At 46.7% G+C, this 27,730-nt stretch overlaps 2 protein-coding genes across 5 annotated transcripts in view; one reads left to right on the forward strand and one right to left on the reverse strand.

Moving 5' to 3' along the window:
* CFAP77 (cilia and flagella associated protein 77) overlaps positions 1 to 2,927 on the reverse strand; it is a 134,807-nt gene extending 131,880 nt beyond the window's left edge. The window contains exon 1 of the mRNA XM_059071488.2: positions 2,489 to 2,927. Coding sequence (XP_058927471.1) covers positions 2,489 to 2,680 — 192 coding nt within the window. The 5' untranslated portion in view covers positions 2,681 to 2,927. The remainder of the gene's footprint in view (positions 1 to 2,488) is intronic.
* A 2,599-nt stretch (positions 2,928 to 5,526) lies between these two features.
* On the forward strand, positions 5,527 to 27,505 carry TTF1 (transcription termination factor 1). Of its 4 annotated transcripts, none has more exons than XM_067040410.1 (11): positions 5,527 to 5,582; positions 6,668 to 7,701; positions 9,021 to 9,247; positions 10,666 to 10,767; positions 11,705 to 11,783; positions 15,526 to 15,656; positions 18,638 to 18,872; positions 21,372 to 21,461; positions 23,295 to 23,360; positions 26,255 to 26,340; positions 27,243 to 27,505. In XM_067040410.1, exons 2-11 carry the CDS (start codon positions 6,686 to 6,688, stop codon positions 27,422 to 27,424), a joined length of 2,214 nt encoding a protein of 737 aa, XP_066896511.1. In that variant the 5' UTR covers positions 5,527 to 5,582; positions 6,668 to 6,685; the 3' UTR covers positions 27,425 to 27,505. The 4 variants fall into 4 exon arrangements, 3 of the variants coding, with proteins under 3 accessions (XP_066896511.1, XP_058927425.1, XP_066896512.1); XM_059071442.2 differs by having other exon boundaries at positions 5,532 to 5,582; positions 10,582 to 10,767; XR_010841812.1 differs by having other exon boundaries at positions 5,533 to 5,582; positions 10,582 to 10,767; positions 18,638 to 18,865.
* The last annotated feature ends 225 nt before the right edge of the window (positions 27,506 to 27,730 follow it).

The following is a 27,730-nucleotide window of genomic DNA, read 5'->3' on the forward strand; positions in this document are numbered from 1 at the left end:
TCCCCCAATACAGATGCAACCTTCAGATTCAGATTGAGACCAAACCGGAAAACACTTCAGTTCCAATCATTCTCCTGCAGACACCCCAGGCAGAGGGCACTCCCACCTCTGCTGCACACAGTGAGAACTCGCACAGAAACAAGGGTTTGAAAATCTGGGATTGTGAAACTGACATGCCACGGTCAAGAAATCCACAAGCCAAGCCTCAACAGCGATTTCAGCAATATATTATTTTTTAAAAAGATTTTTTTAAGGCTCCACCATCTTGCATACTTTCAATCTTCTTTTCTTGAGAGCTGAAAACCTCAAAGTTTTTTTCATAATTTAAATTTCCTCTCAAACAGAGGAAGCTTCTTGGAGTGGTCAAAGTAAAGCTGGGCTGGGAGCCAGTGAACGTAGCTTCTACCCCAGCCTCTGCCGGAACCTTTGCACAAAGAACCCACCACAGACAGCCTCAGCGTCCCCAGTGTACTACGGAGGGGTCTGGAGAAGGTAACAATCAAGATTACTCCTTGCTCTCAATGTTTCTGCAGCTTTTACTTAGGCCAGATTTTAGGAGAAAAATCTGGTAGCGGTGGTCAGTATTGAAATGTGGACATAATCGTAACTGCTACTGAAACTACCTTACCGCCCATCAAGAACGGGAGGGAGGAAAGTAAGAAGGAAAGAGCTGCTTTCCTGACCGGAGACAAGCAGGGCGCGCTCACCAGGGCGCCCCCTGCTGCTTGAGCCGAGTCGCCGCTGACGGGCAGCCCTGCTCCGTGTCTCATGCTCTGAAGACAGAACCCTCGGTGGTGGGTCAGTGTCTCCTGCACATTTTCCGACCCAAAGTTCAAGTTCAGGAATTAGGACTGAATTCATCTGGAAGCTGTTCAGCTAGTGCCATCCAGAGGCCAAATACTGTCCTTCTTGATATGCAGCACGAGCAAAAGGGAAAAAAGGGAGGGGAAATTTTTACTTATAGATGTATGCTATACATGTTAAACACATGCATGTTGTACACACACGTGTGTGTGTGTGCATACATATATGTAAAGTGTGTGTGTGTACAATGTGTATATATCTATGCATATACCTATATGTATGTATGTGTCTCTATGGATATATTATAGCTTGGGGTGGGCATCACACACTCTTAGTTCACCATGGAGAATAACTCCATTACGCTGTCCATTTTGTATTTAAGGAGGAAGGAGTTGGTCCACCAGTAACTGCTTGAGTAAAAGCAGTGATCAGAGGCGGGGAAATTGATTCTCGCCTTGATCCCAGAGGGGTGAACCCCATCTGTCTGTGCCATCTGTCCTCTGAGAGTGGCTCTTCTCACCTAGAAATAAGTGAAGGACTTTGCTCCACTTTAGCAGGCCTAGGAAGGGGAGGTGTTAGATGGAAGGGTGTCTAGTGTGATAAGCCAGCTTCTCCCAGCTGCTGGACCAGGAAACAGTTTGGGTAGGGCAAGAGGAGAGAATCCGTGTTCTCATAGGAGCCAGTTAACTCAGCTAATTCTACCACGATGTTAAGAAAAGTCCAGGTTCCCTGTACGAAACAAACAAACAAAAAGACTAACAACAACCAAAACCTCTGGGCTCTAAACAGCTCCTGGCGTTCAGATAAATAATTGTTACTGAATCCACGGTTATCACCTGCGCCTTCCACCTCCGCAATCTGGGGAACTGCGCGCATTTTTAAAGGCACACTGCCCTCCAGTGGCGCAAGGTAAAATTGCTCCATGACCAGCTTCCCAAGCGCCAAACTTCAACTTGACCTTCCCTGGGGCCCCGGAAATGCGCGTTGATGCCACGCCAGCGATGGGTGATCACCAGTCCCGAAACGTGACTAATGTAAGGGAGCGTGCGATCAAAGAGGAGGCGACCTAGTTGGAAACCGCGGCTCCCTCGCTCGTTTGTGCCTGTGGGACCCCTGGGGCAGAGATTCGCGCTGTCTCTTAGAGTCGTAATTCTGGTTAAGAGTATGATTGGGTGGAAATTAACGTGTGAAGTGATGCTTCCAAGAGACGTACAGAACACTTGCTACATAACAGCAGCTCGGGCGTGCAGGGGAATCGGGAGAGGCGGCCTGCACCCTGCGAGGGCTGGCAGGTGGTAAGGACGCAGTCTGGGTGCTGCTACCTGTCTGTCACCCTGTGGGTTCACCCTGCGTGAATACATATGCAAATAGCCGCCAACGTGGAGCGCTTACCGCGTGTCAGGGGTCTCGCAGGGATTACCTTATGCAACCTTCCCAATCACTCCCTTTAATGAGCGCATTATCATCCCACTTTGAGGATGAGGAAACTGAGGCTCAGCGAGGCGATGCGGCCTGCCCGTGACCGCCCGGGGGTCCAGATCTGTCCGGACCAGAGCTGGAGCTCCCAGAGTCGCGCTCGGAGCGGGGCGGTGGGGCCGGGGCAGGACGGGTGGAAACCCCAGGCCGCGTGGGTGCCCAGTGAGGGGACGAGCGCAAGAGGGTGATGGGCGTGGGGTCGGCTCACCTTGACGATGAGCGGGTTCTGAAACATGGAATTCCGCACGACCCCCAGCCTCTCGTTCTCCATGCCCGGTTGGATGTCGGCCACCGTCAGGGGCCGCCGCGGGGGCGGGCAGATCTGGCTGACAGTGCGGCGCACCGGCGGCTTCTTCTTCCATCGCGTGAGGTCGTGGCAGGAGGTCCTGGCCTCTGGCATCCTGGGGGTCTCGGGGAGTCAGCCAGCCGGCTGGATCCAGCGCGCTTCCCAGGTGGGGGGCCGGTGAGGAACTTGGAGGGGCCCTCCGCCAGCCCCGGGACGCACCACCCGGACGCCGGGGTGCATGCACACTGGACGCTGGGCTCCCTCCGGAGCGAGGCGCGCCCACCTCGCGCCGCCGCCTCGTTGCAAGGAGCACTAAGATCTACATAAGCCCCTCTGGTTCCTGAGAGCGTCTTCTGGGCGCCGCGCTGCGGATTCGAAAAGGAGAGAAAATCAAGACCACCCCTTGAGGAAGAATGGAACCGTCCGTTTCCATGGCGACAGGACGCCAACGGCTCTGCAACAGAGCTGGTCGATTTACTTTCAGGAAACTTTTTGGCGGCCACCTAAATGGACGTGTTTCGAGTTTTCTTAAGTAGACCTGAGGAAAAACCCAAGAATCACCACTGGGCTGTGTTAAAAGCGACAGAGTTCTAGAAAGCCATTTACACTTGACTTACAAGTCAAAGACACACACACACACACACACACACACACACACACACACACACACTCACCCCGACCCCTCTCGCCGTCCCTTCCTACTTCTCCCAGCGACACAGTCTAGAGTTGAATGAAATCAATGGTACCCAACTTTGTGCAACAGAATAAAGGGAAGTTGAAAAATACAGATTCACTGAACCAGAATATCTGGAAATGGGATCTGAGAATCTGTATTTTAATCTTTCTTCCCCTTTGGATTTTTTTTTAAGTTCAAAGCTATGGAAACTTTGAAAGAAGAGTACAATGAAAACCCATATAGACTTCACCTAGATTGACTGGTCCTTAGCATTTGCCACATTTACTTTCCGTGTGTGTGTGTGTGAACAGGCGCAGACACACATTGCTAAGCCATTTTGAAAAGATCTGCAGACGGTATCACATTTGACCCTAAATACATGTATCTGCCAAGAACAAGGACATTCTCATACAGAACTACAATGCTATTACGTCTATGGATTTTAGTGTGATACAATGATGGTGCCTGATATGCAGTCTGTATGCAAAGTTGGAAATCTGCACTTTTTAGGAGCTTCCCGAGTGATTGGTGCAGTGTTTTGGGAACCATTAGCCTGGATCATCCGTAGTCTGCCTCCTAGTCCCAGCCTTTAGCGCGGTCATTCACCCATCAGTATCATCTTCATTAAACGTGCAAATGTCCACAAGGCTCTGGGTAAGGGAAGGGGCTCACCACAGGGAAGTTGCACAGACAACAAACTTGCACTTCAAGGCCTTGCATAGCGACAGTGGACCACGCCAGCACTACCTTTCCAGAGCAGACCAGACAGACCTCCAGCTGTCCATCCAAGGCCTGAAGCGGCCCTTGGGTGGTGACAGGTGTATGACGTATGCTTTATGGTTTCTCTAGTCTGCTTCACTCTCAGACTTTCACATAAATGCGTGTTGTGCGCTTTTTAATCAAAGCTGCTTGGCAGCTCACACAGAGGAAGTCAGGTGGTGCAGCCAGGCGCAGGATACTGGAGTAGTGGAAAGATCACAGGTTTGAGTCCTAGCTGGGGCCACATAAGTTCCCCTGTGACAAGTTGCATGAAGCCCTAGTTTTCTCATCCACAAAGTAAGGCCGATATTACCGAATAAAGATTTCCTACAACAGGGGGTTGTTACAGGATTCCATGAGAAATCTCTTTGCTGGTGTGATTGTGTTCACTCTGCAGTAAGACTAAAAGTTTGTGTGGCAGGGCTTCCCTGGTGGCGCAGTGGTTGAGAGTCTGCCTGCCAATGCAGGGGACACGGGTTCGAGCCCTGGTCTGGGAGGAGATCCCACATGCCGCGGAGCAACTGGGCCCGTGAGCCACAACTACTGAGCCTCAGCGTCTGGAGCCTGTGCTCGGCAGCAAGAGAGGCCGCGACAGAGAGAGGCCCGCGCGCCGCGATGAAGAGCGGCTCGCCGCAACTGGGAAAGGACCTAGCGCGGAAACAGGGACCCAGCACAGACAAAAATAAATAAATTTTAAAAAAAAACAACTCACTCACTAAAAAAAAAAAAAAAAAGTTTGAGTGGCATGTATACTGGCCTCGACTTGATGGCCTGCTTAAAGCTTTACTTTTAATCATAAGCTAAGTTTCTTCAGGACTCAGTGGAAATGGGAGAATCGGAATAGATCTTCAAGGCTTCTTCTACCTCTAACCTCCACCTAAGTTCAATGTGCATTAGACTCGCACCACTGAGCCCCTGCCAACCCCTGACGTCACCCCTTACCTCTGTCCCAGTCACTCACGGTGCTTCCGCTACTCTGGCCTTCTTTCAGTTCCTCCAGCAACCAAGTTCAGGGCCTCTGGATTTGCTCCCAGCCTGGAACACTCTTCCATCGATTTTTGTTCACTTTTTTCATTTAGAACTCAACTGTCACTCGTCAAAGAGCCTTCCTTACTATTTAACCTAGCTCTCACTGTCCCTAGTCGCTCCCCACCACAGTACCCTGATCTATTTTCCTTAAAGGATAATCTGAAATTATCTTGGTTGATTAGTTTGTTTTCTGTCTTCCTCAGGTTAGCCCTCAGCATCTTGTGCACTCCTAGACTGCAGACAGACTTCAGCAAAAAAAAAACCTGTTGAATAAATGGCATACATGCATGAATGAGCAAGTCGGCGGAAGGGCTCTGTCTCACTTTCTTAGTTTTAGGATCACGCTCTACCCTGTCCCACCCCACTCGCAACAAGCCCGGGAACAAATTGGGCAGAAAACGACGCGAGTCACAGCCCCACAGCCAGCGAGCTGCGAGGGCAGCACGACGCCGGAGGGGGTGGTGCGGGGCGTGTCGGAAGTGACGCAACCACTTCCGCTTCCACGACACCAGCACTTCCGGATTGGAAGGCAGCGGGTGACGCGTTTGGAAGGTAGGTGAAAGCGCTTTATAATTGCTCCGGCTTTTTTTCCAGTTTGCGTGTCTGAACCGGGCGGTGTGTGGCTGCTGTCTTCATCTCGCCGGAGGCCCGCCTTTAGCCCAGGTCCTCAGGGATGGGGGTGGCGCCTGTTTTCTCCGCAGCCGCTCCAAGCCCCTCCACTCGGGAACCTCTCGTTCTTTCCTCCCTCTCAGCCCCGGAACACCCACCCCGGGAGACAGCAGGGTCTCCAGGGCACCCGAAAGTGGGGAGGGGATCGGGACCAGGCTTGGGCACGTTCCTGCACGGCGGGAAGTGGTATGTTTCGAATAAGTGTGAATAAATGTATATCCATATATATCGAACGCGGAGGAAAGGCATTCCTGGGAAAATGAGATGCTTTTGTAAAGTCCCTGATAACGAGAAGGATCATGGTGTATTCTGGGAACGGAAGGAAGACAGGATGTCTGAAACCCAGGGAGAAATGAGAGGTGGAGGGGTAGGCATGGACTAGACTAGATCATGAAGGGCATGGTAGGTCTGTAAGGATTTGGGACTTTATCTTAAGAATAACATTTATATTCTCTTAACGTAGTATGCATGGTATCATAATGTTTATATTCTTTTAAAGCTTTCTGGAAGAAGGGATGTTCAAACCAAGCTCTGAAGGATGAAAGGAGACAGGGAGGGGTAGGAGACAGCGGAGAGTGGCCCAGAGAGAGGGAGTCGTGATTTATAAGACCTCAAGCCAGGGAAAGGATTGGAGTATGTTTGCGGAACCAAAAAAAAAAAAAAAAAGGCATGTGTAGCTGGAGCACAGAGTTTGAGAGGAGAGGTAGAAGATGAGGCCGTGGGGGAACAAGGGCCCAATCATGGCCGAGCACTGTTCTCAATTAACTATTTTTTCTTCCATATCGTAAGGCAGTGGAACCAGACAAGTGAATTACAGTGAGCTTGCTACGCATTTAGAATAATAGAAAATTTATGATCATGACTCCAGGCTTGTCATCTGTCCTGCAATTTCATTTTTGTGTGATACTGTTTTTTTCTCCTGAGGCTAATGTTTAAAATGCTCTGCAGAAATAAACCATGTGGTTCAGTTTCCCTATAGGAGTAAAATGGAAGGAGAATCAAGCAGATTGGAAACCCACACTCCAGTTTTCATCAAGAAGAAGAAAAAGACTAAGCATTCTGTACATAAGGAGAGACATGGGAGGCGTCCCCATGAAAGTTTCAGAGACTCCCCCCTGGCAAATGAACAGGCTGACATAACTAAGGGTAAAAAAAAGAGAAAGGATGCCCAGCATCTTGTCTCTTCTCCTTTGAAAAAATCAGAAATTTGTGATGAGACCGAAAAGGCTACTTCTGTACCCAAAAAGAATAAAAAGAGAAGAAAAGGTGCTTTGGGAGTCGATGAGGAAACAGGTATTGCGTACGTCCTGGTGGATAAGGAAAACATTGAGAACACACCGAAGAATTTTAGAAAGGATGTCGATGTTGTTTACATTGATGTAACCAAGGAGCAGAAGTCAACAAAAGGGCCTGAAGCAGATGAACCGCATTCACTTACCGAGTCACGTGAAAATGAGTCAGACCTGCCTGATAAAGTTCGGGAGAAAAAGCATAAAAAACATCGGAGGAAAGTCGCATCCTGTGATGCTGTCCAGGAAAGTCTGGGTGCAAGTATCACCCTGCCCGGATCAGAATCCCAAGAGCAGGAACCCCAGCCCCCCGTGGGCCAAGCAGGTGAAATCGCACAACTACCAGTGTCTGCAGATCAAAGCAAGTCTAAGAAAAGAAAGAGGAAGCATCTAAATGACCAGGAATTCGAGGCCTTGCCTGCCCCTGAGAGCACTGAGAACGTGTACTCAGAGGGATCGCAAGTGATTGGTGAGGTCGGGACTGCAGGGGGCGGTCAGGAATCCCGGGGCCTCAAGAGGAAGTCCAAGAAAAGGAAGAGACGATCTTTTGTTGATACTGCCGTGGCACCTGGCGGTGATTTTTCAGTGCTCAGGACGAGCTCTGAGGACACGCTCTTTGATTCAGTGGAAGGTGACGGTACCTTGAGTGAAGAAAGTGGGCAACCCAGGCCACGAGAGAAGAAACCCCACGCCTGTTCGGAAGAGGCGCAGAGGTAACGTGCGGGTGTTGAGCCTTATGACGGTGTGCGTCTTGGGTGTGAAGTCTGCCCGTTACCTCTTTGTTCAGCGCAGCCATAGTAAAAGCGGCAGAAATCGTAACGAGATAGACCATCAAATGTATAGGGTGTCGCGCACATTGAACTGAGTGACTTGGCAGGTACCTTCCGTTCTTCATGTATAAAATAAGGCAGTTAGATTCTGTTTTCACTAAGAACTATTCCAGCCCTGGAATTCTATGTATAAGTTTAAAAAGAATTTTAAGACCTCACAATTAACCTTGTCTGTATGTACAGCGATAGGAGAAAGGATCAGAGAGCTTAGAATGTTACGGAACAGGAAAAAAACTTCAATTAGGGTTCTCCCTAATAAAAGAAATGTAGATACCGTTATTTATATAATTATCATTTAAGTATACTGGCCGATGAATAGATGCAGGAATTTTTTTAAAGCACTTTGTGGGAGTTGGGACAGGTTTTCTCCCCATTTCTATTCTGTGACTTTCTTGCATTTGCTAGATTGTCCTGGCTTAAAATAGTTTCACATAGAAGTTAAATGGCAGAGGGCCCAACTCACATCATCCTCTGTGCCATCTCATTGGGGACATTTTTAGGTCACTGGTAATGAGGCAGGAATGTTCTCGGCCTGTGGTTCTTAACTTGTATGGGGCTCTGGACCTGGGAAAGCTGTTGACCCTTTGCTCAGACAAATGCATACAGTTTTGTTTTTGTTTTGTTTCAGTTTCCTGTCTGGGTGGTTAGCTGACACAGTTGACTAAGAGCAACTTTGGACATCTGGCAGAAAGTTTGTGGGAATGAGTTAGTGATAGATACATAGAAAACTATATTTTCTTTACACTGCCGAAGGGAAAATATGTGGCCATTGTTAACTGCAAGGAAGCAATTGTAACATGTAAACCTTGAATATTGACTTAACTAATTAGTAACCATTATTATAAAACATAACTCATTGGTAGGGGGGAGGTGTCTTGAGTATCCATGGGCATAGAGGAGGGCCGAGCTTATTAGGAAGTCAATATCTGAAACAATAAAGTTGAGAAATAATAACATAAGAAGCAATGCCTGGTGGAAATAGGGCTTAGGGCGACATATTTCCCTTCCAGGCAGCCTCTGAGGTGTATCCAAGTTAGTAAAGCTACATTAAAGAGTTCAGACGTCACAGACTGAATCAACTCCGAGATCCCTTCCAGCTTTAATGCTGTTGTAGTCAAAGGGAAAGTCACTGTAAGAAAAGAATCTGAAAGCCATTAGGGCACGTGACCTGTCAGTGTTAATCAATCAGTTTTTCTCCTTAGATTAGAACCTACAAATGAAGAAGAAAGCAATTTGGAGTCGGCTAATGATCCTGAAACCAAATATTTATCTGAAGATTCGAGAGATTCAGATAATTCCGACGTAGATTTGGACTCTGCCGTGAGGCAGCTCCAAGAGTTCATCCCTGACATCAGGGAGAGGGCCGCCACTACAATTCGGCGAATGTATCGGGATGACTTGGGTCGCTTTAAAGAATTTAAAGCCCAGGGTGAGCTTGTGGAACTCGAATATTTGTTGAACTTTTCTATACGCGTAACTAGCCCTGACTTTCTTTTGTGAGCGATTCAGATTTATAGATTCACAAAAAGCATCCCTTAGCTACTTTCAGCTTTATCTCCTTCCAGAATCGCTATCTGCACTGTAAAATGACCAAAATGAATGCACGAGTTTTCCTCTTCTTTGCCCAACTTCTGGCAGGGGAGGCGAGGAAAAACGGGCCTAATGGATCCAGTGATCCACAGACTAGAAGATCAAGCCTGGAAGAAGAGGGGGAGATGGTTAAGTGGTTGAGACACTGGGAGGGGGGCACAAGTGAAATCAAATTAAAACATGCATATCAACATCATCGGCTTTGATGAGGTGTAATTTCAAGGATATTAATTTAAGGGTGAGCTGGTTGTAGTGGGCGTGGCTTCAGGCAGCACCCAGCTTGGTCTCCTTCTTGATTTCACTGTGTTACAAGAACCTCCCAGAAAGCTTACTGGGTCTCAGAATGCCCTACAAATGTAAGGCTGTGTACTGCAAGTGAGCAGAACTTACTGATGAGTATCTGCTGTGGGACGCCCAGTGCCACTGGTCATTGAAAAAAGTAAAAAGAGGGGCCTTAGCCTTATGAAATTAGTCATGTTGATAAGATTAGTTTTTTTAAAAAATAGACAAATTGAACAAGAAAATCACAATTTATCGAGCAATATCTATAGAAGGACCCCATTTTATTTCTGTATTCTAAGTTGAAATTTCTATGAGTATGTATTTTATAAAAGATTTTAAAAATAAGTCTAAGATTAGGAAAATGTACTGTGTAATGCAGTCAATAATAATGAGACTTGAGTGCTTTGAGTTATGACGAGGAATAGTACGTAAATTGCAGTGACGTTGTCCCCACCTCCCCCCAATATATATACGCAGAGAATATACATGTTCGTGTTTGTGCCAACCAGGTCCCAGCACTGCCTCGGGGGGACGAGGGGCAGAGGAGAGTGAAGCGGGGGGGCTTCTTTTAAACTTTTATTTCAATACTGTTTGAATTTTTGATGAATATCTATTACTGTTAATTTATTTTTTAAATAACTGTGTAAAAAGGAATTGATGACACAGGAAAGGCCACATTGGAGTAGGATGACCAGGGAAGACTTTAGGAGGACAGTGTGGCTTAGGCCGAGCTCTGCAGGAGAGCGAATGTCAAGGGCACAGGCAGGGGCTGCTCCCCAGCAGGTGGGGAGGAGCTGACGGGTGCTGTTGTAATTGCTAAAGACCAAACGTTGGTTCGCTTTCATTCACTGTTGACAGTTGTGTACCTTTTTCTCCTGCCCCAAATCCTAGGTGTCACTATTAAATTTGGCAAGTTTTCCGTGAAGGAAAATAAGCAGTTAGAGAAAAACGTGCAAGAATTTCTGTCTCTCACAGGAATCGAGAATGCAGACAAGCTGCTGTACACCGACAGATACCCAGAGGAGAAATCTCTAATCACCGACTTAAAAAGAAAATACTCGTTTAGATTGCACATTGGTAAGTTTAGAACTGTGGTCTCTTTGACCATCCATAGCCTTCCAGCCTTACACAGATAACTACGGCGAGTATTGAGCACAGCGTCTGACCCGTCCGGTACATGCAGTGCATGTTGGCTGCTGCTACGTTAATAGTATTTTTATTGCCAGCCTATATGTTCAGGGATTTGGAATGTGTTCATATAGTGCTTTTACAGATTTTCTAACAAATTAGATGATCGGCTTCCAGCTTTCCTACTTGGTAACAATTACGGTTTTGGTTTCTCTTCTTGTCCTCTATTGTGTATTTTTTGCATATACTGTACAAAGTACTCTCGTATACACCAGAGTCTCTGAAGTTTTTTAAGTAGAGCCATATTTGTGCTTTGAGCTGGAACCCTCCTCTTGGAGGTATCCTGGGGAAGTTAGAAGGTCATGAAGCAATGTAGGTTTGAACTGGAAAAAAAATCTCTCTTGAATTTAAAGAGGATAATTTCTTAGGTGGAATGCACAAAGGAAAACAGAACAATGAGCCCCTGCTGGGGGGTCTGTCATCTTTAGAGTGGCAAAGCAGGAAAAAGCTGATTCATTTGGAAAGGTTTTTTGTTTATCTTATGGAGAACTGCTGGCTTGTGTCCTCCACCTCTGCGCCCCTTCCTCCTAATTATGTTAAAATCCCGTTGCCTAATAAGGGTCTTTTCCATGAATCTGGTGGACCAGAAGCTAGAGCCTCTACATACTAAGCATCTAGTCTTCAGAGATCGCCGAGGAAACTGGGGATTTTGTACAGCCGCTCCCCAGGACGGCTTTCTGCAGGACATAGGAACCGGCAGCCTCCCCCTGGGGTCGAGGACAGCACGCGCTGTAAAAAGGGGCCCTTCTGCGTTTCTTTTGTAATCGCGACTGCATGTCATGCCACGCCCTGGGTGTCCCTCTAACCACCTCTCTTCCGACTTTAGGTAAGGGCATCGCCCGGCCCTGGAAACTCGTATACTATCGAGCAAAGAAGATGTTTGATGTCAACAATTACAAAGGCAGGTAAGAAAAAACTTGAGCAGAGCATTTCTCTAGGCTTTGCTGATACTGTAAATCAAAACGTACACAACAAAATCGTGAAGAGTTTCGTGTGTGGAACCAGATGTGTCGTCAGGTGTACGTCTCCAAAGAGCCTTTCAGTTTCCACCTCTTGAATAAATCTTCTGTCATCTTCCCATTTCTAAATCCCTGGCTTTTACTTTATGCTTTCATTTTAGCATTCTCCATGCACTGCCTCTTACCGTTACCCGTGCAGTTTTCTCAGCAGTCTCCTCTAAGTTGTAAGCTCCTTGTGAACCCAGACATTCCTTCTCAGTGTGACGTGTGCCCTTCAGCACTGAGCCCGGTGCTTTGGGTCTTCAGTAGGTATTTGAAGGTGGGGGTGAGCACCTGTGTGAGGCCATTTAAGTGTGACTCGGTAGCATCAACGCAGAGCTTCTTGTGGCGGTAGCCATTCTCTCCTCCCTTTGTTCCTAAATAAAATACCCGACTGTGGTCTGTTTTCAACATTCCCAATAAAACAAATGTAGACGGAGCGTCGGTGGTGGGTAAAGCGCTCTGCTTAAGGACAAAGGGATGAGGGAGAAAGCATCAGCTCCTACCCTTGAGGGCCCAGACAGCCACCTAGGGCTCAACTACCGATCTCACTTCTAGGAGGCAGATGGAGTGAATCTGGCAGGGCCAGTTGGGTCCTACTTAGCGCCGTGATTTTAAATCAGGACATAGGTACTGTCGGAGCTTCACATTGATATGACCTTGGCTTCTTTTTAAAAATTTTTACCAAAAGAAATAAACCTGAAGTAGAGGAAAAGTGCCTCCACACAGACTGAAACCTGCCCTCCCTTTTTCCCAAGCCCCTGCCGTGTACTTTAAGGAAATTCACTAGAGGTGACATTTTAAATGGGACCAGAAAGATGCTTTTGGTAAATGAATGAGGTAACATGTTTTTCTACCTGTTACATCACTGTGGGAAATGACATTTTTCGAATAATGAAAGTCTGTCATTCTGATAATAAAGTTTACTCATGGGTACCATATTAATTGTGTTGTGATGACCATTTACCCTTAAAGTATTTTTCCCACTTAAGGCACTCTTAAGTGAAAAAACCATAGAAAGTCAAAAATCAAAGAATTGTAAGACTCCAAGGGGCCATGGAGGTCAGTACACCTGTTTCCTCTTTTTTGTACACTCTGTTTTTCTCTCATGTCCTCTGTTTTGTTGCTTCAAGGGTACCTTTAAGTCTTTCTTTAAATCTCAGGAAGACCCTGCTTGCCTTGTAAAGGAAGCTGCTAAAAAACTTGATTCTTAACGGTGAAGGATTTCGCATCTCTATTCACCACGCTCTGCATTTTAGATACATTTCTGAGAATGCTAGGATCTTACTGTCTCACGGTAGTGGTGGATCACCCTCATTAGAAATGGTTAGTATTTTACTAGGGCTCCTTTTGTGTTGCGTTAGTAATGACATAAACTACCACTTCTGGCCCCTCTTCCTCCCCCCAAAAAGGAATTATAAAATGTCATAAAGATGGCTTTTCTTCCCTTAAACATTTAAGATGTTTTGGGCTTCCCTGGTGGCGCAGTGGTCGCGAGTCCGCCTGCTGATGCAGGACACGTGGGTTCGTGCCCCGGTCCGGGAAGATCCCACGTGCCGCGGAGCCTCTGGGCCCGTGAGCCACGGCCGCTGAGCCTGTGCGTCCAGAGCCTGTGCTCCTCTACGGGAGAGGCCACAACAGTGAGAGGCCCGCGTAACGCAAAAAAAGAAAAAAGAAACCATTGTCGGGCTTCCCTGCTGACGCAGTGGTTGAGAATCTGCCTGCCGATGCAGGGGACACGAGTTCATGCCCCGGTCCGGGAAGATCCCACATGCCGCGGAGCTGCTGGGCCCGTGAGCCACGGCCGCTGAGCCTGCGCGTCCAGAGCCTGTGCTCCGCAACGGGAGAAGCCACAACGGTGAGAGGCCCGCGTACCACAAAACAAACAAACATTTAAGATGTTTAATCTCAAAATCCACATATATGATAGTGCACTTTAGTTCTTTTCTTTTAATATATTTGCTTTTATGTGGGATTTCTGCATATTAACTTCCTTAAACCGTGACAGATTTGTGCTAAGGCATCTGTCACATCTTTTTTTTTTTTTTTAATGACAGCTGTCTTTTTTTTTGGCTGCGTTGGATCTTTGTCGCGCACAGGCTTTCTCTAGTTGTGGTGACCAGGGGCTCCTCTTCATTGTGGTGCGTGGGCTCATTGCGGTGGCTTCTCTTGTTGCGGAGCATGGGCTCTAGGCGCACGGGCTTCAGTAGTTGTGGCTCGCAGGCTCAGTAGTTGTGGCTCACAGGCTTAGTTGCTCCGCGGCATGTGGGATTTTCCCAGACCAGGGATCGAACCTGTGTCCCCTGCATTTGCAGGCTGATTCTTAACCACCGCACCACCAGGGAAGTCCCTGTCACATCTTTATTGAGCATCTGTTGTCTGTCAAGCATTATGGGTACCAAAGTGTAGAAAACTGACAGGGTCCCTGCCCTCCGAGGACTTCCCCTCCAGAGCTGTGCTGTCCATCCATGCGACCAGCAGCCTCATGTGGCCATGGAGCACTTGAACTATGGTTAGTCCAAGCTGAGATGTGCTGAAGAGTGGAGTATACAATGGACTTAGAAGGCTTGGTGTGGAGAGGAGAATGTAAAGTATCTCACTCATACTATTAGGTTCTGATTACATGCTGAAATGGCTGCATTTTTAATACATTGAGTTAAATGAAATGTTATTAATTCATTAAAACTAAATAAAATTAGGGACTTCCTTGGCGGTCCAGTGGTTAAGACTCCGTGCTTCCACTGCAGGGGGCGTGGGTTCGATCCTTGGTTGGGGAACTAAGATCCCACATGCCGCATGCTGCCGCCAAAAGAAAACAAAAACAAAAACATGGAAGGCAGAGTGGAATGGTGGAAAGTGGTCCTTGGTGATTTGACTGAGCTCCTGGATTAAGCTAACCCTAGGGCCCACCTGTATCTGGACTTTTCAATTGTATGAGCCAGTAAATTATCTTTAAAAACTAAATAAAATTAATTTTCACATGACCAGTAGAAAATTCTAAATGATATCTGTGGCTCATATTTCCATTGGCCAGTGGTGGCCTAGACAAAGAGTCAGGTAAACCAGGGAAGCCACGAGTGTACGGTTGCCAGTGGTGACGGGGGCAGTGAGAGAGCAGCAAAGTGTCCTGTGGGAGAGGACAGCAGGACACCTCCAACCCAGGAGGTCAGGGAAGCCCTCTCTGAAGATGCACCATTTAAGCTGCTTCTGAAGAGCTTACAGGAGCTTTCCAGCGGTGGAGGGAGGCCATTCCCACCACAGGTCCAGAGGCTCCGAGGTGAGAAAGGCCGATAAGGCCAATGGGGCTGAACTTAGGGGGCGCCGAGCTTTGCAGGCACAGTCAGAAGTTGGGGTTTTATTGTGTGAAGCCTTTTTGGGTTTGGCTGGGGAATAGCACGATTGGATTATTTGCCCTGGCCTCTGTGTAAGTGAGCCAGGGACTGCGGTCACTGACTGACAGGATGTTCATGGTTGAGATGCCGAGACGGGAAGTACCTGAGCTCAGGTCCCTGGTAGGACTGTGCCGAGCAGGTTTCCTGACAGCCCGCCCTATATGGCTTCTCCCCGCGTCGCAGCACGCTGCAGTGAGAACGGTGGTTTTAAGCTTGTGGTTAATGCTCAGCTGTGATCTGTTTTCCCTTCCTCTAAGGTATAGCAAAGGAGATACCGAGAAGCTAAAGATATACCAGTCCCTCCATGGAAACGACTGGAAAAAGATTGGCGAGATGGTGTCTCGAAGTAGCCTCTCTGTGGCCCTGAAGTTCTCCCAGATCAGCAGTCGTAAGTCGTGGTCTCCAGCGCCCACTTGGGTGAACGAATCAGCCCACAGCGGCCCAGGGCCCAGGCGTCACTGCAGGCCTGTCTTCTGAGAGAGTCGTCACTTTTTCAGCCATTCTCTTACTGATTCATTTATTTCTTCATGCATATTGATGTAGCCTTTATTCACCAGACTGAATTCTGCCACACCTTAGTTCAGGAGCTTTCAGTGTGACTCTAAGTGCCAGGTAAACTGAAACCCGCTCAGCCGGTGGGCAGCAGAGCCTGGGCCACCAAAGTCCCATCCCCCAGGTAGCCAGGGAAACCATCACAGGGAGGGCCTGTTAGTCAGGGACGTTTCCCAAAACCAGTGTCAGTCATCTCTCGTCTCTTCTCCTCTTTCATAAAAAGCTTCCTTGGTTATATTATTCACATTAAAAAATCCCCAGTTGCTTTCAGAAGACAGTCCTTAGTGGGTGTTAGCTTCAGCCCAGAGGCTCATGTGCTCCGGCCCTGCAGGCAGAGCTGTGCAGCGGGTCCCAGGCAGGCGTCTGCACGTCCGCACGTGGTAAACTCTGAGATGGTGGAGACCACGCCTTTTGTGCCACCAACTCCGGCCACCGGTGCCATGCAAAGACTCAGCACAGCCACTTCTGCCAGTTTCCAAGAAGTAAAGCAAACATCTGGATTTGCATGTGTGTGTGAAATCAAGATCTTTTTTCCTTGGGTCTCTCTTTTTTTAAATAAATAAATTTATTTATTTATTTATTTATGGCTGCGTTGGGTCTTCATTGCTGTGCACGGGCTTTCTCTAGTTGCGGTGAGCAGGGGCTACTCTTTGTTGCGGTGCGTGGGCTTCTCAATGTGGTGGCTTCTCTTGCTGTGGAGCGTGGGCTCTAGAACACAGCCTCAGTAGTTGTGGCTCATGGGCTTAGTTGCTCAGCGGCATGTGGGATCTTCCCGGACCAGGGATCGAACCCGTGTCCCCTGCATTGGCAGGCGGATTCTTAACCACTGTGCCACCAGGGAAACCCCTCTTGGGATTCTCTTGATTTTTAAATATTCATCCAAATTGTTATTGGGGAAATAGTAACAATAACATTCTGTAGGCCAAATCAAAGATATTTGTAGCCTGCCAGTTTGCAGCCTCTTCCTTAGCATGACTGTGAGCCTCTAGACAAGAAGAGTGAATCGTAGAAGCCTTTGACACCCTGCACCAAGGACTGGCTTTAGGAATTCAGAGGTGCTGGAACTTCCCTGGTGGTTCAGTGGTTAAGAATTCATGCTTCCACTTCAGAGGACGCAAGTTCGATCCCTGGTCGGGGAACTAGGGTCCCACATGCTGCAGGGCAACTAAGCCCACGCTCCACAACTAGAGAGAAACGTGTGCGCCACAACGAAGGTCCTATGTGCTGCAGCTAAGGCTGAACACAGCCAAATAAATTTTTTAAAATTAAAAAAAAAAATAGAAAGCTTATTGAGTGCAAAATATTAAAAAAAAAAAAAGAAAGTAAAAAAGAAATTCACAGGTGCCTTCTTCATCAAGTACTGTGGTGGCATCATTGCAGCTGTTAATTTCACTCCAGAAACTCTTGGGGAGAGTTATGTATATAACGTGAAAGTTGTTTGGTTATTCTCTTCCCACTAAATGTTTGGGAACCTCACAATTTCCTGCAGGAGGTATTACTCTTAGAAACAGGAAGAACAGCTTTTTCGAAGTTAAAAAAGATGGCTTCAAGAAAGGATTTTTTTTTTTGCAGTTGGTTTTGTGTGTGTGTGTGTGTGTGTGTGTGTGTGTGTGTGTGTGTGTGTGTGTGTGTGTGTGTGTGATTGTGATTGGTTCCTAAAAAGAATCTATGAAACCACTTTCATAGTTTCATTTGGATTTGCATGTAACTGATAGGATTTTTTTGTTTTGTTTGGCTGCGTTGGGTCTTCATTGCTGCGCGCAGGCTTTCTCTAATCGTGGCGAGCGGGGGCTACTCTTTGTTGCGGTGTACGGGCTTCTCATTGCAGTGGCTTCTCTTGTTGCAGAGCACGGGCTCTAGGCGCGCAGGCTTCAGTAGTTGTGGCATACGGGCTCAGTAGTTCTGACATGCGGGCTCTAGAGCACAGGCTTAATAGTTGTGGCGCATGGGCTTAGTTGCTCCGCAGCATGTGGGATCTTCCTGGACCAGGGCTCGAACCCGTGTCCCTTGCATTGGCAGGCAGATTCTTAACCACTGCGCCACCAGGGAAGCCCGTGACTGATAGTTTTATGTTTGTGTAATTGAGATGTTGCCCGTTGTCTTCTGAAAAGTGTCTGATTTATCTTTTTGTTTTTAAAAACTTTATTTTGGGACTTCCCTGGTGGTCCAGTGGTAAAGAATCCTCCTTCAGATGCAGGGGACGCTGGTTGGGGAGCTAAGATCCCACATACTGCGAGGCAGCTAAGCCCGCGCTCCACAACTGCTCAGCTCACGCGCCCTGTAGCCCTTGTGCCGCAAACTACAGGGGCCGTGCACCACAACTAGAGAGAGAAAACTCACATGCCACAACTAGAGAGAAGCCCGCGCACCACAACAAAAGATCTGCAACAAAAGATCCCACGTGCCTCAACAAAGATCCCATGTGCCACAACTAAGACCCAGCGCAGCCAAAAAAATAAAGAAAGAAAGAAAAAAAAAAAAGACTATTTTTCTAGGGCAGTTTTGGGTTCACAGTTGAAGTGAGAGGAAGGTATAAAGACTTCCTACTTATCCCCTGCCCTACACATGCACGGCACAGCCCCATTCTCAACACCCCCCAGCAGAGTGGTCCATTTGTTACAATCCATGAAGCTCCCTTGACACATCGTAACCCCCCAGGGTCCACAGTCCCCATTAGGGTTCACTCTTGGTGTTGTTCCTTCTGTGGGTTTGGAGAGATGTCCAATGACAGATATCCATCATTATCATTTTGTTGTTAATATTGTGTTTGAAAGCAAATAGATTAGCAACTTAAAGACCATCCTTTTATGTCAACAGAAAGAAATCATGGTGCTTGGAGCAAGACGGAGACCCAGAAACTAATCAAGGCTGTTGAAGAAGTGATTCTAAAGAAAATGTCTCCCCAGGAGCTAAACGAGATGGATTCTGAACTCCAAGAGAATCCTGAAGGCTGCCTGTCCATTGTTCGGGAAAAACTCTACAAAGGCATATCCTGGGTAGAAGTGGAGGCTAAAGTGGAAACCAGGAATTGGATGCAGTGTAAAAGTAAGTGGTAAGTTTGAGACTTCTTACATAAATTTCAACAAGATGCATTCCCTGCCCCTCTCTCAGCAACTTCCGGAAAGGGGTGGACTGCTGAGGTTACTAAGAATATCTGTAACTGACACGTGGAAAGCCTTACAGGAGGTCAGGGATGATCCTCTCTGATCTGCTGCTCCAACCACTTCAATATCAATAGCTGATCTAAGTTAGCATTTAACCAACCCCGATTCATTGTGTGGCTTCTTCATAAAGAACTTGAACCTTTTTATTCTATTTATTTATTTATTTATTTATTTGAAGTATAGTTGATTTACAATGTTGTGTTCGTTTCTGGTGTACTAAGTGATTCAGTTATGCATATATATTATTTTTTTAATTCTTTTCCAAAATAATTTATTACAAGATATTGAGTACAATTTCCTGTGCTGTACAGTAGGGCCTTGTTGTTTATCTGTTTTATATATAGTAGTTTGTATCTGCTAATCCGCAATTTCAGATTTATTCCTGCCCCCTTTCCCCTTTGGTAACCATAAGTTTGTCTTCTGTATCTGTGAGTCTGTTTCTGTTTTGTAAACAGAACTTGAATCTTCTTAATATTGAATATTGACTTCTGGTTTCTTGACTCTGTCCCTTTCTTCATAAAACAAGGTTGTTACCTATTTATAGCATGAAAAACAAAATTAATGTCTGAATATTCAGGAGGGAAATCACAAGCGTAGTGATCAGTAATAGCTCCACCTTTTTACTTTTGCTTTCTAATTCAGCAGTTCCTCTGTCTTCATCAAAAGCAGGGAGTCATACTCTTCATCCTAGCACATCTTTAGGTACGTCCATCACGAAGAAGTAGTTTCAGTCCAGATCTTGCTGCATGTTCTTTGCCCAGTGTAGCTTTTCCCAGCCCTGGAGGGTTTCCGAGCTAACTTTCAGCTGCAACTTTCAGCTGCAACATGATAGCTTGAAGCAGTGGTTCTACAGCCCCACGACCCAGGCCTCCTGCATAAAGGGGGCTCCATCATCTTGACCACTAAAGAAGAATGAAATCCAGAGTGGGCGTGTTGTATGTTAAAAGCAAACTCCTAGATTATACTGTGTATTGTTTATATACCTGACAGTTCTGCTGTAGAGTATTTATTTTACTAGAAGACTACCCACAGGAAATAAGCTCCAAAGGACAGATAATGTTTGTGGGGAGGAGTGTGTAATATAGAGAAACCAGAGCCCTTTCTACCCCTATATCTTAGACTTAAAAAAGGAGTGGGGGCTTCCCTGGTGGTGCAGCGGTTAAGAATCCGCCTGCCGATGCAGGGGACACGGGTTCAAAGCCCTGGTCCGGGAAGATCCCACATGCTGCCGAGCAACTAAGCCCGTGCGCCACAACTACTGAGCCTGCGCTCTAGAACCCGCGAGCCACAACTACTGAGCCCGCGTGCCACAACTACTGAAGCCTGCCTGCCTAGAGCCCATGCTCTGCAACAAGAGAGGCTACTGCAATGAGAAGCTCGTGTACTGCAATGAAGAGTAGCCCCCGCTCACCACAACTAAAGAAAGCCCGCGTGCAGCAACGAAGACCCAACACAGCCAAAAACGATTAATTAATTAATTAATTATTTTTTAAAAAGGAGTGGGTTATAAAGCCTCAATTGGAAGATGATATGTCAGTGTCTTAAACGGGAAATGATGAAGGGGAGCCGTGCTTCAGAATCCGCGTAATTCAATAACACGCAAGGCTTCTTTGTTAATTTGAAGAAAAAGGTAGGAAACTTGAATGCCGAACATAGATTTACTTCATGAAACATTGAAATGGCATCAACGGGTACATTTCAAACCGGTGAACGTGGGCGACTATTAGTAAAGACAGTGTCAGTTTCTGTGTGTGTGCGTCATGTACCTCCCTTCTCAAGAAAGTAAACGTCACAGCTCATGATCTGTCCATCAGATTGTGACAAATCTCACTCTTCAAGAGAAGCACTTTTTAAACATTTTTAATTGGGCTGCTGCTCTCATTAGGAACTTCAGGGAACCCTTTCCCTTAGCCATCAACTTTGGGCCTTAGAGGAATCATTGAATCATTGATCACTTTACTAAATCTGTGTAATTTGGTGTTTTAGCAGCTATAATGGTAATAAGAGCAATGTCTCTCTGTTTTATAAACAAGCAACAATAAATTGAGTTTACACAGTGCCCTTTAGCACCTGCAAGCAGGCTTATTCTTTTTCTTCCTTCCTTTTTTTAACTGTTGATTATGGAAATTGTGTAACACACACCAACTTAGAACTCCTTGTATCCATCATTCATTTTCAGTAACCATCAACTTTCTATCTCTTTACCCTTTCCCGCTTAAAAAAAATTTAAAAAGGTATATTCTTGATGGTGGTAAATGTTAGCAGTGATGCGTTGCGAACGTTATAAAGTGGTTCTGTATAAGGACGATTTAAATGAGGAAAACAAAGGACATTTTAATGGAGACTTTACCCCTGAAAATAAGCTGTTTTTCTTTCTTTCAATGTAGGACGGAAATTCTAACCAAGAGGATGACAAATGGTCAGGACGTATACCGGGGAGCTAATGCCCTACAGGCCAAGATCAACCTCATTGAAAGGTACAAAAGTAGAAAGTGCCGATATTTTACCTGTTTTTCTCTCTAGCCAAAGAGCAGTTGTTAAACAGCAGAATCTGCAGTAAGATTACCATGGTTCATATTCCCGTTCCAGCACTTTCTATGTGCATGACCTTGGACGTGTTTCCTACCTTTCTAGGTCTTGGTTTGTTTGTCTTAAATGAGGATGGTAATAACAGTACCTGCCTCTTAGTGTTATTGGGAGAAGAAATGAAATAATGCATGTAAAACGTAGCGTGCACTCAATCAACGTAGCTCTTTTAGTCTTCAAGGCTCTCACCTAGACATTGCCTACTTCTGTCGGTTGGAAAATGGAGGCAAATACTTCAGGCCGAGGTCTGCTGCTCGCTAGCGCGCATTAGGTGGTGTCACTGCTGCTTCGTCTTCAGTTTTGTCTTTGAGTTCCTGGTCCGTGCAGAGTCCTCCCTCCCCTGATAGACAGGGAGACGTGGACCTGCTTTACAAGGTCTGCGAGCCTAGTGGGCCTGGGCTCGTGTCCAATGAGGAGCAGCAAAGAGCAGAAGCAGCCTTTGGATTCTGGCCGCCCCGTCCAGCTTCACTATTCTTGCGCTCTGTCAGGAAGCCTGCTTCTCCGTCATTGGTGGGCTTCCTCGTCCTCCACGCTGGCCCGGCTGGGGTTGCCCTCCCCTTTCCTCCTCTGCCAGAGAGACTGGCAGAGCCAAGGAGGGCATCTCACGTCAGGCAGGCCCGGGTTCCAACGTGGGTACCGCCTATGAGTCATGAAACCTTGAGCCAGTGACTCGAGCTCTCCGCCCTGATTCCTGGCCTGTGGAAAGGACGTAATCCCCCGGCCTCATCAGGTGGTGTTGAGGGTAAATGGATTAGTGGGTATCAAGGTCTTAACCCCGTGTCTGTCACATAGTAAGTGCTGAGTACACATATGTACTACTCTTGTGTGTCTGCATTGAATGGTGAAGTTGTGTTTTTGTTTGTTCGTTTGGTTGGTTGGTTTTTAATATTTTATTTGTTTATTTATTTGGTTGCGCCGTGTCTTGAGTTGCAGCAGGAGGGCTCCTTAGTTGTGGCATGCAGACTCTTAGTTGCGGCATACGTGTGGGATCTAGTTCCCTGACCAGGGATCGAACCTGGGCCCCCTGCATGGGGAGTGTGGAGTCTTAACCACTGTGCCACCAGGGAAGTCCCTGTGTTGTTGGGTTTTTTTTAAATTGAAGTATAGTTGATTTACAATGTTGTCTTTAACCTTTGCTGTACAGCAAAGTGACTCAGTTATACATATCTATATTCTTTTTCATATTTCATTGTTTTCTATTATGGTTTATCACAGCATATTGAATATAGTTCTTTGTGAAGTTGTGTTTTTTGTTTGTTTGTTTTATTGCGGTACGCGGGCCTCTCACTGCCGCGGCCTCTCCCGTTGCAGAGCACAGGCCACGGACGCGCAGGCTCGGCGGCCATGGCTCACGGGCCCAGCCGCTCCGCGGCATGTGGTATCTTTTCAGACCGGGGCACGATCCCGTGTCCCCTGCATCGGCAGGCGGACTCTCAACCACTGCGCCACCAGGGAAGCACCTGAAGTTGTGTTTTTTACTAGGCTTGGTGGGAGATGCAAAGGGCTCAGGAGGAGGAAGGGTGATTTTTTGGTCTGTAGCTCACCCCATGACCTTGGGCTGACCTTGGGTTAGCATGCCAACGACACTGGGCCTGTGTAACAAGAGAGCTGGAATAGGGGTGAACATGCTAAGGCCTTCCAGCTCTTAATATTCTGTGAGTCCATGAAGATGTCCATCATGTTGGTTTTTGGCTTGAAAACTTAATTTTAATTTTTTCTCATAGGTTGTATGAAATAAATGTGGAAGATGTTAATGAAATAGACTGGGAAGATCTTGCTAGCACCATAGGGTAAGGCCATTTGTTTAATATCAAGCTACTGAAAAAATCAGAGAGGAGTTCTAATAAACGACTGCCTCTCAGATTTGAAGAACAGGACTGAAATTCCTGCTGCCTATGGAGCTCTTCTATAAATTGTATTTGTGTATATATGTATTGGGAATGCCCTGTCTAAGTACTGGACCAGGTAAATCAGACCAACCCTCCCTCCACTCCAACCACCACCTCCAGCCCAAGACACCTGAGAAGAGTGAATGAAACGTGTGCAGAGTCTCTTAAAAGCTTCAAGGAGCACACCAGCTTTGACTGGGGCGGAGAACCCACAGTCCCTTTGCCCATAATTAGCCTTTTACCATTTGCCACGCTGACTTCATCCTCCCTCCCTATCCCGCTCCCTCTTCTACAAGGAAATAGAGTTCTTCCCCTTAACCATTTCAGTGTCAGTGGTGGACGACATGTCCTCAGCAAGGCTGTTACTCTGCATCAGCACGGTGATCGTACTGAGGGCACCTGACACGGATGCACTACTGTTGCCTAAGAGACAGTCCCCATGCAAACCTCACCCGTCGCCCCAGTCGTGTCCTTTATAACACTTTCCCCGATTTAAGATCCAGTCCAGGATCTGTCTCCTTAGTGTCTTCTAATCCTCAGAGTTCTTCTACCTTTTCTTTTTTTTTTTAATTATTGGAGTATAGTTGATTTACAGTGTTTCAGGTGTACAGCAAAATGATTCCATTATAGATTCTTTACTGTTACAGATTTTTAAAAATTTATTTATTATCTTATTTATTTATTTTTGGCTGTGTTGGGTCTTCATTGCTGCACGTGGGCTTTCTCTAGTTGGGGCGAGCGGGGGCTACTCTTTGTTGCGGAGCACAGGCTCTAGAGCGCAGGCTCAGTAGTTGTGGCTCGCGGGCTCTAGAGCGCAGGCTCAGCAGTTGTGGCGCACGGGCTTAGTTGCTCTGCGGCATGTGGGATCTTCCCAGACGAGGGCTCGAACCCGTGTCCCCTGCAGTGGCAGGTGGATTCTTAGCCACTGCACCACCAGGGAAGTCTCTCCGTTATAGGTTATTACAAGATATTGAATAAAGTCCCCTGTGCTATACACTAGGTCCTTGTTGTTTATCTATTCTATATACAGTAGTGTGTATCTGTTGATGCCTTTGTCTTCTATGACATTGAAATTGTGAGAAAATACAGGCTGGTCGTTCTGGAGAACTTGCCTCAGTTGGGGAGTTTGTCGGACGCTTCCTCACTGTTAGATTCGGGTTTTGTATTTTACGTGGGAATCAGTCACGGGGGAGGCTGTGTTTCTGTCACCAGGTCACATCCCATCATGAGGCATGTGGTTCTGACTTTGATTCCCTGGCTCTGGCGGCCTCTGCCCCACTGCCCCACTGTAGAAAAGTAAGTTTTTCTCTTGGTGAAAAGAAATGGCCATGGGGAGACATTTTGAGACCACATCAAGCTCCTGTTCCTCTTCGGGTTTCCCTCAGTGGTTTCGGTGTGCTGTTCATTTGCATTTCTCATCCGAGGGGTGAGATTTCATCAGTTGTCGCCGTCTACCTTCATCGCTACGGTCCTTGCATTTTCAATCAATTCCTGCCCCTGGAGGAGAGGCCACCACTCTGAAGACCGGAATTCACTGCTAGCAACGGAGAGCTGGCTGGCAAAGCACAGTCCCTCTAAGCAACGCAAATCGTTGAGCATCGCGGGGCTCAGGGGTTGGTGGGCTTTGGGAGGTGGGGATGTTGGGGGACTGTCTGGCCTGTAGTTTGGGAAGCGTGCTGAGGGGAACAGGGCTGCCGCAGCCTGGCTGCCTTTCAGAAACGTGGTTGCTGGCCTGAGGTTGTCACTGATCCGTTAAGAAGGGTGTAGACTGGTTCTGCTGGCTAGTTATTTACACCTCGGGATTATGGACAAAGAACAATCAGTCTTTTTTTTCTTTTTTTTTTTTTTTAACTTGGAGAACTGGAATCTTTTCGTGGCAGGCCCCGCTGAGAGTCACAGACACATGCCCGTGGTTCCAAACCCTTTCCTCTTCTAGCTCTGATACAAATGGACTTATTTACAAAACACAAATAGACTCGCAGACATAGAGAACAGACTTATGGTTACCAGAGGGTTAGTGGGAGGGAGGTAGGGGGATAAATTAGGAGTCTTGGATTAACATATACACACTACTGTATATAAAACACATAAACAATAAGGACCTACTGTATATAACACAGGGAACTATGCTCAGTATCTTGTAATAATCAATCTATCATGGAAAAAAATCTGAAAATATAATATATATGTGTATAACTGAATCTTTCTGCTGTACCCTTGAAACTAACACGTTATAAATTGACTATACTTCCATTAAAAAAAAGATATCAAAAAAAAAAAAGAAAGAAAAAAGTAGAATTTGGAGTGGACCCAATGGAAGCCCCAGCCCTTCCCTATATTCACTGTAAGATCTTGGCCACCTTCTCTCGGTTTCCCCATCTCCGAAACGAGGGATAAGCATAGGAGCCCCCTGGCCGAGTGGCCGTGAGGGTTATATCTGTTGCTCTGCGGAGAGCCCTCAGGGTGGGGGGCGGAAAACAACGTTAGCATCAGCCCCTGTTAGCCAGTGTTACACCTTCTCTTCCCAACTGGTCGTGTAGATTATTCTCGTTTAGACAGCATCCATCTTGTTGTACTGCTTTTTTTCTTCCTTGTGTGTGTGTGTGTTTAACCAGATGAACAATAGCTTTTCACGTGTGTCTTATTTTTCTCACATGTGTAGACATGAGGATTAAGAAAGCTACTTTCTTAAAGGGTCTGTAGACCACCCCTCAATCAGTGCGCGTAGTACACAGGACTGAGATGATTGATTTTTAAGCTGCCACGAACTTTCTGACACCTTTTCCTTTCTAAAGGGATGTTCCTCCATCTTACGTCCAAACTAAATTTTATAAGCTGAAAGCTACCTGTGTTCCCTTTTGGCAGAAGAAGACTTTTCCAGGTCAGTACTTTCGATATCGGAATAGTTTAAAAAACGCAGCACATGGGGACACTCGCTGGTAGTGGGACCTTGGGTAGTGACTTCCGGGAACCTCAGATTCCTCACATGGAAAACGGGGAAAATTGGCAAAATCATAACCCCTACCTGACAGGACTTTCAAAAGTACTAAATGAGATAACGAGCTTGAAGAGTGCGGTCACCAGGCCGCCGGGTGTTTAGCAAGCACGGGGTGAGTAGCTGCGAGTGCTTCTGGGTTCTGCCCGGCACACACGCTCACATGCACACGCTCACACCACATGCCTGCACACACACTGATCCACAAAAAACTGGACATACAGTTTCTTCTCTGCGGCCATTTGTAGGTGGTTTACACGTGTAATTCCCAAACCTGGATTACCAGAGTCAGGTGGGGAACTTGGGAGAAAGAGACATACCTGAGTCTCATCCCAGACCCAGTCGATCCTAGTCTCCAGGCGGGCTCCAGACGCTAGGTTTTTCCCTAACGAGCTCACAGGTGAGTCGCCAGTGGCCTGCCTAGCATCATCGTTTGGGAGCCGCTGGTTCGGGTGACACTCCGCCCTGCAGTGTGTGTGACAAAACGCTCCTTGCGTTCAGCAGACACCGCTTCCCGGGTTTGAATCCTGGCTTCGCCCTCCTGACTCTATGACTGTAGACGAGTTTCATAATGTCTTTATGCCTCATTTGAAAAACGGGTGAACAATAGTGCCCACCTCATAGGATTTTTGAGAGGACCGAACGAGTGACTGTGAGTAAAGCAGTTAGAGCCAGGTCCCGCACACAGTAATGCCAGTAGCAATGCGCCGTCATCGTCCGCCGTCCGTCCCTTGACCTTGGGAAGAGGCTTTGTCAGAGCATCTCAAGATTCAATTTCTTTTCTTTAGAGATTATAGACTACCTTTACGAGACCAGTCTACCGTTGCTTAAAGAAAAATTAGAGAAGAAGATGGAGAAAAAAGGGACTGAGATCCAGACCCCGGCAACCCCCAAGCCAGTCTTCCTGTTTCGAGACATCTTTTATTGTGACGATGACAGTGAGGGAGAAGACGGAGAGGAAAAATGTTAGGCGGATGATTCTCTCTCTTGTCCATTTTTCTAGGTCTGGTTGTGTTTATATACGTGTCAATAAAGCTATTTTCACTATTGATTTTACTGAAGAAGGTGCGACAGCCAAGGGAAGGGTATGAAAGTAATAACGTATTGTGGAGCATTAAAAATTGATTCACGTTTCATATTCAGGTTTGTCTGAATGTGCAAAGAAAGGCGAGAGCATGGGTTGAGTTAATATTTTCTGTGCTATTTTACTGAAAATAGTCACAACGAATGGTTTTCATACAACAACAGGGTCCCAAGTCCCTCTAACAGCGGCAGA

This window comes from Kogia breviceps, chromosome 8 (assembly GCF_026419965.1).
Source record: "Kogia breviceps isolate mKogBre1 chromosome 8, mKogBre1 haplotype 1, whole genome shotgun sequence".
NCBI classification, from domain to species: domain Eukaryota; kingdom Metazoa; phylum Chordata; class Mammalia; order Artiodactyla; family Physeteridae; genus Kogia; species Kogia breviceps.